Below are 12,414 nucleotides of genomic sequence, written 5' to 3' on the forward strand. Positions count from 1 at the left end.
ACCCTGCCCTTTAGACGGCATCCTCACAGCGAGCAGGCAAGGCCGCCCATCCCACGCTACATGCTTTTCTTGGGAAAATTAATAACAGCACTGACAAGCTACTTAATAGAACAGAAGCTAGAGAACCATTTGGGGTTGTAGATGAGATCATTTATCAGTCCAAACTCCAGAGTACAGAGACAAATCTCCCACCCTCCATCTCTCCTCAGACCAGCAAGGCAGAGCTGTGCTCTGAGGACCAGGGGACAGAGCTTCATGGCTGGGCAAGGGCACCAACACACTCCATGCTCCCTGACGGACACAAACCCAGCCTATCCGCACCAGCCTCTCCGAAGAGAAGAGCTCATGGGCATATGGCTGCAGTGGGGTTGAGAGAGAAGAGTCTGAGCAAACTGCACTTTTTCTGACCTGAAGCAGAAAACACTGTATTTTTCAGAAGCACCATGCAACGGAGATGACATACTACTGCTGCCAATGCAATGCCACTGACAGCCGATCACCACTGCCTCTTCTCATAATCCCTGAATTACACTAAACTGTAATTCAGCTCAGAACTTGGGTGTGGGGCAAGTTCGCCATGAAGACGGGATATGGGCCATAACATCTGACATCAGTTGAAAAATAACACACTGCTCATTGTTTTAGGGGCACAGGACTTAGTAAAATATTAAGACCCTAGTAAAAAAAAAATCACAGATTCAAGGAAAAGTGGACTTTTCCCCATCTATAAGAGGATGCCTCCATTTCTGGAGCTCATCCTTGCACCAACAGAAGATGCTTCAGCAGGTTGGCACTAGGGTTTACCTCCCAGCATCGATGTTAGCATCCTGGTGAGCTAGCTCAGCTCACAAGGAGATAAACTTTTGCTCTATGGGCCTGCATCTTTTTTTTGTAAGGGGAGTAGAGATACGATTTTAACAGTTTCAATCTCAAATAGAGGATCCCAAATGCTAAGTTAGTTTTGGGATCTTCAATAACCAGATCAATGAGGTAGCAGCCAAAGCCAACACAGGGACCTGATGCAATGTATTGATTTTTGGTGGCAGTGATCCCTCTAGACCCTCAAGAAATAATAAACCACTCAAACTGAAGTCTGAGAAAAAGCAACTGGTCTACAGGCCCTGAGGATGTCTTGGTTTCATTTCCACTGTAAATAAACCTCAGGCAGCATGAATACCGACATACAAATACCAGTTGTCCCTAGAAATAATTCATAATATAGAATTCCGCAGTCAAGAAATGACAGATGGAAATAAATGTTTTTATTTCTCTGAAAAACTGACCACTGGTCAAAAAAAATTCTTTTCTCACCCCTCAAAATCAAACCCTTCTTTCCCCAAGCCCCCAACAATGTGAACACTGAAGAAAAATGCACTTGACAAGTCATTTAGGTGATGGTAAATACCCTGTAATTAGTATAGCAATCAATTTTTAAAGGTTGCTGCAAAAAATTATGCTCACAAACAAAATGTTTCTCTTCAAATTTAAATCAGTGCCTGTTTAGCATAAGGAAAAATAATTGAATGGGTGGCTCAATTTTCATGTTTTTAGAGGGTAGTAGGTTGTCCCCACTGGATTTCATTATGGACTCTGTCGGGCATCGAAACCCAATGCCTCAACTATACCTGCTTGCACCGGTCAAGCACTGGAATGACCAGCTTCATTCCAGACACGTGACAACGGAGAGGAAAAACATTCACCAGACCAGACTATTTGGCCAAAAAGTACCTGGAGATAGAATAGATTAACAACACCTATTTACAAATAGCGCTGCTGGAAAGAGAGCTCAACCTAGTGACCAAGAGGGACTTCACTTTCTCCAGAGCAGGGTAAATTAACTCGGTCTTCAGCAGGACACTGACAGTTCAGAAGTTCATCCAAGCGTGCCAGGATCCATACGTTCCTTACGTAGCTGTTCAGTAGGCTGAGGAGGCAATAGGGGAAGAACTAAACCCTGGGTCACTGCAGAAATCCAGCGTTCGCGTTACCGAAAGTTTCCTCTGCCCATGGTCTCACTGTGGGAAGGGGTGTTAGGTGGCGTCTGCGATCTCTGCATGCCCACAGCAGTTCTCCTGGCAGCTGCTTAACCCAGTTGCTGAAGTACAACGTCGGCAGCTACTGTTCACGGCAGCTCTCCCTCTCGTTATTAAACAGAGCACCACTGAGAGCATACAATGGAGTCAGATTTTTTTTAATAAAAAATTAGATAAGTTTAAGCTATTGTACATGTCAAAATTACTAACCTCCAGCAGCGAGCTGGCAGTTACCTGGTCCTTCTTGGTTTCCCCCACTCCCCCTTTCCTGGATATATTGCTCCTTTGTCTGCTGATCCGTTTTTTCTAAAGAACATTTTAAAGACACACAGTTACAAGCCTCGGCTGCAAACAGAACTAACCTCATTTGCACTCTAAAAATCTACATCTAGCTTATTCCTGCATACATGTTTCATCAGCCATCACTTTGTCTATTCATGACCTCTTATTCCATCACCACACCGTCGTTGCAGCAACATTTACAATCAGGGTCTCTGAGCAATTTTTGACTCCTACAGCAAACATGGACTCGGTGAGAGAGGGAGCAGCCAGTTGGGGACCTGGGAGGGGCACAAAGGTACCCTTGGTGTTGTTGAGTGGGACAGGTACACACGGAGCAAGCAAAACCACGGGCTGAGCACAACCTGCCGGCTTTAGGGAGCAACGCGACGAGAAGCATCGGTGGCAAAGCCCCTTGCCCTCCACACCCAGCCTGCGCAAAGGCTGCTGGGGCAGGCACCGCAGGGGCCACTGATGCTCCTCACCAAGCAGCTCCAGGGGTACCAGCTGGCCAAACAGTGGGGAGCAGGGAAAAGAGCCACAGCCCCAGGCTCCAGCCCGCACCGGAGCACGTGCTCGTATGTAAACACGGTGGCTAGCAGGGAAGGTCTGGATTTGAGAGCACCTTTGGGCTTAACAGAGAGTATAAACGTATTCCTGGGCGTGATCCCAGAGGTGAGGCTCCATCTGGAAGCACAGGGAGGGGTTCCACAGCAAACAGTCCCTTGAAACACCACGTCGCCTTGCACTGGTACCCACGTACTCTCAACCCATGGGGATGGGCATCTTTTCCAACATCACAAATTTCATACCACTTCCAATGGTTTCAAGATCTGTTAAAAATACTTATTTCCCAGGGTTTTAGCTTTCTGAGTGCTATGCAAACTAACAACCAAATTGTGGGCAGTAAGAGCAATCATTGGTTTGTTTTTTAAGAGGACTACTTGCTGCTGACTGAAACCAAGCGTTTTCAACGAGGCAGCTGTTTCGGTACTGTGAATAGACAGATCAGCATCACATTGAAGATCTAATAACCCACTAATGAACCTTGATTTTTGGAGCCCCCTCCCTCACCCCTCTTCCATGTTTCAGTAAGTTCAAAACCATTGATATGTGCTGCCAGGGAGTTATTTAAATATACTCTCTGACATCTTTTAATAAAAACCAGAAAAATGGTAGCTTTTTTTTTTTTTTGAGTTATCAGACTATATTAAAAACCTTGTTACACGTATTTAACAATTTCTTTTTTTTTCCCCTTTTCTTAAATAAATAGCAAAGTGTCACCAAAATGAATGGGACACCGGCACCATTGCATGGTTAGAAACTTCCGTACCAGGATGAATACACAGTCATACTCTGGAATATTGCATAAGAAGACACTTTGGAGGAAAGGTGGTGGTTGCTGGTGCATCCTAAGTACTGCAAGTATCAACCCATGATCAGCGCAGTGGTATCGTGATGCTGTGTCTTTGCAAAATCTCACCAGCCCGAACCAGGCGGCTGCAGAGGTGGTCTTGGTGAGACTCTGCAAGAGAGCAGCTCACGGGACATCCAACGCAGGACGCTGACTTCCCCCCTGCTATCAAGAGCAGCACAGCCAACAGCGTAACACGAGGGGTGGACCCTCTCACTCTCTAGGCAGAACAACATTAACTTTAAACGAGGGAAATTAATAACATTAAAACCAAACAGGCTGACTGACACTCAGCAGGGCATGGGCTTGGAGAGTAGAAGCTGCCAACTCCTCAGTGGAGAGGGCAGGATGCAGCTATTCACTGTCACATCGAAGGTTACAGAGCCAGGCGTCACTTGTCGATGGGTTTCCCTGGGCTGGTGTTATTTCAAGTTTGACCAACAGCCTCTCTTCAAACTGGGACAAAGCTTAAGCAGGACAGCGCTGACGGAAGACCAGCAACGCGCGGCATGCTGACAGATCCCGTGCTGGCAACTGCAGCCTTTAACTCACTCCACGGTGCGCGGGCAGTGCTGACCACCCGCTGCCTGCCAGAGCGGCCACCGCTCCGCGTGCAGTGAGCTAAATCCCACCTCTCTGCTTTTGTTGGCTTAGACCAGACCCTCAGTATTTTAAACAGAGTTTATTGTATTTAATACATTATAAAATTTGAAAAAATTGTAGGAAAGCAGCAGATTCAAACCAGAGCATCTCTACCAAATATTAATTATTCTGGCCCCCTTTGAAAAAAAAAAAAAAAAAAAGAACAAACCAACACAAAACAAAACCAACAAAAAACTCATTCAAAAGAAAAATTAACCTTTCACATCTGTGAGGGCAGACAAAAAAAAGTGTGCGACTTCTGTACAAACTACATTTAAAATTTCAGTCGACTAGCTTTCCAATGCAATGGATGGTCGTCTCCTGAACACCTGCCCATCCACCTCTAAAAGAGACAGACATAAACCTCCATACGCAAATAAAATTGAGTCAAAGTGTGTACACGTTAAAAAGTGGATGTTTGGCAATGGAAAATGGGTGAAGCGTGGTCTGTGTATCCCCCCCCCAATGGTAATGGCTTGTACACCGTTAAGTGGGCCCGAGTGAGGCCTAGGACACTTAATGGCCATCACAGCACCAACCCCATCTACCACTTTCTTGTTGTTGCATTTCCTACCCTTTGACATATACATACATATATATATGTACATACATACATATACATACATATTTTCCATATATATGTGTGTGTGTGTTTTCTTTTACACCTTGAGGTTATTATTATTACTACTATTCCAAATGTTCCCATATGAATTCAGGTGTGGTCTCTATATTTGATATAAATGTGTCTTTTATTCAATTTTAGTTCCAGGACTTGTTTGGAGTTCAAACTGCACATGAAATGTCCCCCTTTTTTTTTTTTCCTTAATATTTTCCTTTTTTTTTTTTTTTTTGCATAACGAAACATGTCCATTTTAGTCCAGAGGTTCTTGCTTTATTCGAATGACAGAGGGTGCACGAGATGTCCTTCTGAGTTCTCGTCTCAGTACGTATTCACTGAATTGGGAAGAGTCCACCCCACCTCCACATGAGCCAACAATCTCAAACCCTCTTTGCTGTAACCTCTCAAGTACCTGTAAAAAAAGAGGAAACAAACACCAACGTATAAGTAAATAAACAGACTGTTTGCTGTCCGAGGACGATAACATCTGTTTTCCAATGGATCCAAACAAAAAGGAAATCAAAAAGGAAACAGAAGAAGTTATGTAGACACACTAACTGCTTCTATCAGCTTCGCTGTATCGGGTTGATTTCTGCTGACTTTGGCCACTGAGCAACAAGAGATAAAATGAAGAAAAATACATTTATGGTTTGTGTTAAGTACTGTCAAATACAGTATTCTTCTAGCCACAGACACATGAAAAAAATACATTCTCTGCTTCACAAAATTTACGATACAAGAGGGCAAATAGAGAATTCCACAGCAGGCACCAGGGATGCTGAGCAAACACCGCAACTAAATGGTGACAGATAGTGCGGTCATAATTTCAGAAAAGTTGCCATCCTATTTTCTGGACATTTTAAAACCATCCACGATTGCAAAGCTCTGTGACTAGCTACCTGTGGTAAAACCTGTGACCTTTTAATTATGGGACTAATGAGTTCTGGCTAGGCGCCTTCTTTCTTCCCTTTCCACAACCTGAGCATTGCTTCCAGTGGGAAATAAAATGGCAAAAGGAAAAAGTAAGAGTCAGGCAGTGCTGCTGGAGTGTCAGAGGGATGCACCCACACATCTCTCCCAACAAGCAGTGGTGCAAAGCCCCAGAACTGGTTCCAGGCTGCTACAAGCATGGTCTCCATTCACACCACTATTCCATTATTTTTTTTAAATTACCCGTGTTCATGCTCTTTTACTGTAACAGCAGAGCTGAGGCGTTCTTGCCCTTGTTTATACCCTTTGCTACTTTTACCCTCCTCATCTGTCCTGCTGCCTAGTCTTCCTTGGCCTCACCTGTAAAGGACACCCTTCCAGGGCTTCACCAGGGCCAGCTACGATGGCCACCAGCACCAAGGGGAGGCAGACACCCCATAGGACACCGGACCCTCTGTCCAGCATGACCAGACCTCACTGGGGTTGTGCTGGGAGCCTACCAAGCCTTCCTCAGCTATTTCAGCAATTAGCACATGTGCTGGGACAGCAAGGGCAGGCAGAGTGGCAGAAGGATCCGGAGGATGGGGGTGAGGGGAGAAGTGAGCTGTGGTTTAAAAACACCTGAAAACAAGACACACCAAGTCTTTACATGTATTGCTTCGGGTCGGCAAAAATCCTGCCAATAATACTTGAGCCTGGCTAATTGCACAGCAGACAAATGTCAAAAATGGAGGAGGTGGGAAAAGACATTCGGAAGCAGCCATCAAAACATCTGGTCAATTTGTTTACTCTGATCTTTAGCTTTTAACAACATAAGCCAAAATCCCTCAAATATGTCTCAGTGCACGCCACTGAAAAGTAAGCGGGAAAACTTAGGTCATGGAAAAAAGATGTGATGGTAACAACTGTTGGGAAACTAGCCTGGGCAAATCATTCAGTCTGCACCTTACTCTCCAAGTCTGTTAGTAGTCACTGTCCCTCCTCGCTTTGTTATTAGGACTGGGAGATGCTTATGTTCCCCAGAAATGAAAGACGCAGCACTATCAATGAGGGATCATCATCCCCCTTGAAGCCTGTGCATATTTTGCCACTCTGACTTAGGTTTTTCACATCAGTAAATACGCCTGGCAATTCTCATTTGCGTGACAAAAATGTAAACACATTCAGGATAAGAGAGAAACTTCTGAAGGATGCAACTGCTTTGACAACTATCACATGACATGGCTAAATAACCCTCTCCTTGAAAGGTCTATCCCTTTGCAGTTATAATCTTACATGTAGGGCTGTTCTAAATTTGCATTACTCACGACGACGCTTCTCCACCTGGACACCAGGACCTGGCAGATGGAAAGACACCAAGCTCAGCTTCCAAGTCTCGTCTCTGTAAGGACTTGCTTATGAGCCTGGAGCTTTTAGGAGGTGTATCTGAACCAAAAAGCACCAAGGAGTGCTAATGACAATTCCAGATGTGAAGAAGTGCTCTCACTCCAAGTGCTGGCTGTGCAGGATGTGCTAACTAGGTGGAGACAGGTATGTGAGGTTGGTCGTTTTTAACCATCGAAGGATGACACATATGACACTATAATTTACAAGTTTATTGTAATTCTTCCAGAAATTACCTGCTTTTGTCTCCCAGAATCTTTCATATCAGTTTCAGGACAGCTACTGATTTTGTACCTTGCTACATCCTCTACTATGCCATAATAAATTAGGAAAAACGGCTGAAAGTGAAAGAGGAAGGTCGTCCCTGAAACCACAGACACTAGAAAAATTACACACTAGTTTAACCCCACCTGGGCTAACTTCTCCCCCACCCCCTTCCTTCACATTAGAAGCCTTGCCTGACAGTCTTGTTGAAGGGTCAAAGCCCTGCTAGGACCTCCCAGTGTGAGGGATAGCAGAGCGGGCTGAGGCAAAGTCCCCTCTACGAGGGTAAGACTCAGATGTCCTGTAGTGACAGGACAAGGGGTATTGACTTTAAATTGAAAGAGGACAGATTGGATATCAGGAAAAAATTCTTCATGGAGAGTGTGGTGAGGCACTGGAACAGGTTGCCCAGAGAAGCTGTGGATGCCCCATCCCTGGAAGTGTTCAAGGCCAGGCTGGATGTGGCTTTGAGCAACCTGGTCTAGTGGAAGGTGTCCCTGCCCATGGCAGGGGGGTTGGAACTAGATGGTCTTTAAGGTCCTTTCTAACCCAAACCATTCCGTGATTCTATGCCTTCTCCTGTGGCTGCAGGCTGCTTCATTCTCCAGAAATACTGGGTCCAGTTTCAGCTGGAAGGAGGAGGGAGGAGGGGGCTGGCTGTATTCCCCCTCTGTGGAAGCATGACCCTCCTTTCAGCACCTGGCCAATGCTACTCTCCAGTCATCTCTTTCTCACATTAATTCCCCTTTACCATCATTTCCACAGAATAAGAGACTGGGGCTTCACCCTGTTGCTCCTGTGTTCTTTCTTTTTAGTTTCAGAGCTCCTGTGGACTCTGGTAAATCAGAGCATCTCCCCTACCTTTGTCAGTTGAATGTGGGGATGTGGCACCTTCCCTCCCTGACTTGTGATGTCCCTGTGCCCTCCCACCAATCCAGAAAACAATTTATAACAAGCAGAGCAAGGGACTGGAAGCAGGCTTGAATGGTTGCCTTATATTCAAGCATCAAAAAAACATTTATCCAAATATACAATGTCTTTCTATTGGGGCAAATATGTACCTCCTAAAGCAGGTTTTTAACGCTACGGTAGTTTGTTTTGAAAAGAGATTTGGCGACGTGTGAATTAAGTTGAGAAAGCAGTGCTGACCCGTAGAAGTAAATAACTTGCTCAAAGCTAGCACTGAAATGCTCCAGTGACAGGGAAGAGGGTCAACCCACTGGTACCTGGCCAGCAGGCTCCCTTCCAAAAAATGCACACGTGACTTCCTACCTGAACTGAGTTGAGGTGACAGTATCCGTTCAGTGGAAATCGGATGACATGCGTCGAGTCGTGGTTCCAGCCAGCATTGACAGAGTTACACATCACGTCACCGATTTCTGGAAACACTTCTTCTATCAACGACTTATCGCCACTCAGTGTAATCCTCTCTCCGAGATCTGGGGCAACTCGCACCACCAGGCACTCACAAGACTTTGAAAAGCGGCCACTCTCCCGGTCCTGTTTCCACCTTTCCATCTCTCCTAGCATGGGCTGAAGCTGGAAATACTTTGCTTCTTCATATAACAAACTGTAGTCCTGAAAGACACATATATTACTGTGCACAATTAAGACAGAGGCACTGCTCACGTACCACTTAATGTGTATAGTTATTCAGGCTAACGCCGCTCTAGACCTGGAACCCTTCAGACATAGCTCGTAATTACTGTGTAGGAAGGTGTAATAGAATAAAAGTGCTGGCAAAAATTAACCATCAGCCACTTCAAACAGACTGGGTATAGCAGCGTTCAGGAGGGGAGGGGGAGGCTACGCTTGCTCAACTTCCCCTCTGCTAGGGAATAATCCAGGCAAAAATCCCACTTTTTCCCATATTTTATCTCCACAGTGATGTCATAGAATAATGACCTCACTGAACAGATGGAACAGAATTCAATCAGGATTCAGAAAATTCATCACTAGGATCCATTGCGTCTTACAGCAACACTAGCAGGCATTGTAACAGGTATAAGAATGTAAATGAGGGAGTCTGCGATGGTTCCAAGTGTAAAATGATTCAGATATTTGCATAATGAATCGCACATATTACTGCATTTTAAAAATTAAGTATTTTTTAATACCTCCCCATTTTGCCAGCTGTATTGTTTACTACATCATCCCAAATGCCAGAGCAGAAAGAACGCATTTCTAAGCATAGCCAGTACCGAAGTAATTTAGAACTGATGATCTGGAGCCTGCCTACTGCCATTTTTTAAATCTAAAAAAATAAATAAATCTTGTTTTCCTAAGTTGAAGAGTGTAAGACCATTTGGAAAATATTTATACAGAGGAAAGCAATACATGAGAATTAGGGAACAGAATGACAACAAAGGAAAGTCTTCCTTCAGCTAACCGTCAGTACGGCCCTGAATTTGAGCTACAGACAGAATGCTTTCTGAGAATAAGACATCTAAATCAGGCTCAAAATACTGCTTACATTTAATGTGCAATAAAAAAAAAGTCATCTAATCGATATATTTCTAACAAACAAGGACCACTGTTCATTTTAAGCACTAATCTTTTAGACAACTTAAAGCATAACCGGGGACACCCCTTTGAACATCATGTTAGTTGGGCAAACTTGCCAGGAGTTAAATCTTTAATTTCAGCGCAGCTACAGTGTATTTATGTGTTTAAAAGGCTCTGCATGTATAATTTCTTAATATTGCATGGAAGGTGGCTTTTCCTGTTCCTCTATTTCCGATTATCTCCGGGACAAATGCCGAGAGCAGCACAAAGCCACGTTAAGGCTTCAAAAGAGAGCTCATGGCTAGATCCAAACTCCCACGTTTTTCAGGTAAGTCTACCCTCATCACGCATGGGAGCAGTACGCCCGTGTGTGTCTAGAGCAGATAACTCAAAGGTTGCTGCTATACTCAACCCCACAACTATTATGCCCCAAACACCTGAAAATCCGTCTCAGGTAGGAGGGGATAAAAGACTGCATGCCAGTGTGAACTGCACTAACCCTTCCCCATCACCTCTCCCGTTCAATCCAAATTGCTCTATTCCCTACGGTGAACTAATGGCACAGCCAGCTATGCTGATACGTGTTCATTAAGTAACGATAAAGATCTGTTCTGATTGCAGCCGAGGTCTCCAGCGCTCACTTTGCCGACACCACCTATGCACCTGCATGCTTACAAGCGGATAAACACAGAAGAGCACATGGAGTCTGAAACCTCTGCCTCTGTAGGCTAACATCTAGCTTGGTGAATCACAGAATCATCATAGAATGGTTTGGGTGGGAAGGGACCTTAAAGATCATCTAGTTCCAACCCCCCTGCCATGGGCAGGGACACCTTCCACTAGAGTGGAATTACCACTAATTTAATTTATTATTACAAAGAAAAAAAGCAGGCTCTTTAATAATGTGTAAATAACATATGTGGAGCTATTCACCCCTGACTTCTCTCAAATTACACTTGCAGTATGCATTCAAGAATCTGGGGGAGAAAATATTCCATGACTTAAGGCTCGAATATTACCGTGTGTGCAGTTTATTTTGTCAATACTCTGATTCCCACACCATTCTCTGAATTTCAGCGTGGGAGTGGAAGCTGGAGCTGCTGCAATCAGACGGGAAGCATAAAAGCGGATGAGAGGACAAGTAATCAGCAAAGCTCACGAGCAATCGGTTCCAGATTGTAATATCCCCTCTGTCTCCATCAGCATCCTACGATATTTAATTTCCCCAGGTCAAACATGGCAAGGTTGCTCCATTACGCTGTATCCAGGAGGGGAAAATTTAATCCTGGTGCCACTGCAGGGAAACCTGACAGATGCCACTTTAGCAACCCCACGCTTACTTTTGCCACGTACCTGCAATGAAACATCATAGCCTACAAGTGTCGTCCCCACCCCCCCACCTAGGGCACTCTTTTGCCTACATGCCAGACACTTGCTTTACCAAGGTACATGCAAAACACCCAAGTCCCTTGAAATCTCACCTTGAAATCATCAGGAATGAGGAGTTTTGATGTCCTTAAAAAGTTCAAGATATATCTGAACATCTGCCCATCTCTGTCGATGAAGTAATGCTGCTTGAGACTGTCGAGGACAATGGGCTCCGTGCCATCGAAAAGCCGTCCGATCCTGCAGAGGAAACAAGAGGCGAGCGTCAGGGTTAACCAAGCTGGGCTCAGCAGCTGCTCAAACGGCCCAGCACCGCAAAACCCCTCGTGCTGACTGCACCGAAGCGTCTCCGCTTCGTCAGAAAAGGGCTGGTTTCAAACCACGATTTAAGCTCAGAAACCTCTAAGTAGCACAGCTGGGGAGGTGGAGGGGAGGCAGCTGGGGCAGAAGCCTCTCGCACCAGCCTCGCTGACCAAATCCGTGTCTCATGAGATGACACCCCCTCGTCTATTTTGGATACCTCTCTTGGTAGCAACCATCAGCAGACCCCTTCCCCCCAGATGCACCCACACCCTTGGTTGACTCCATTTGCTTTCCAGGGGACTGAACCATGAACTGGATTTAGTTTGGAAATTGCACTTGGGAAATGGAATTTTTTTTCTTGGTTGTCTGCATGAGGAGTATTGGTTTTAAACCCAGTTCATTTTTTGGATTCCATTTACTGCAACCAACACTTGGACAGGCACAGCTGAGGGGGCAGCACACTGCGGAAATAAGTAGCTGGGGATACAAAGGTTACAATATTTCAATGTGAGATAACCATTTCACAGGGTGAATACTCTGTTTGTGGCAGGTATCAATCAGCACACTAAAAAAAATAAGGAAAAACACCTCGGTTTTGAGAGACCACCCACCGACCACCTCGAGAACCTCCGTTTGTGTCGTGGTTTAACTCCGGC

The 12,414-nt window shown here is 45.0% G+C and overlaps 1 protein-coding gene across 1 annotated transcript; it reads right to left on the minus strand.

Annotated features, from left to right (window-relative positions):
• Positions 1 to 5,202: 5,202 nt before the first annotated feature.
• KCTD1 (potassium channel tetramerization domain containing 1) lies at positions 5,203 to 11,692 on the minus strand. Its single transcript, XM_010156485.1, has 3 exons — positions 11,551 to 11,692; positions 8,837 to 9,142; positions 5,203 to 5,399 (listed from the first exon to the last, which is right to left on the minus strand). The coding sequence occupies exons 1-3, from the start codon at positions 11,611 to 11,613 to the stop codon at positions 5,241 to 5,243; spliced, it is 528 nt and encodes a 175-aa protein (XP_010154787.1). The 5' UTR covers positions 11,614 to 11,692; the 3' UTR covers positions 5,203 to 5,240.
• Between the last annotated feature and the right edge of the window lie 722 nt (positions 11,693 to 12,414).

This window comes from Eurypyga helias, unplaced genomic scaffold (assembly GCF_000690775.1).
Source record: "Eurypyga helias isolate BGI_N326 unplaced genomic scaffold, ASM69077v1 scaffold2568, whole genome shotgun sequence".
Classification (NCBI taxonomy): Eukaryota; Metazoa; Chordata; class Aves; order Eurypygiformes; family Eurypygidae; genus Eurypyga; species Eurypyga helias.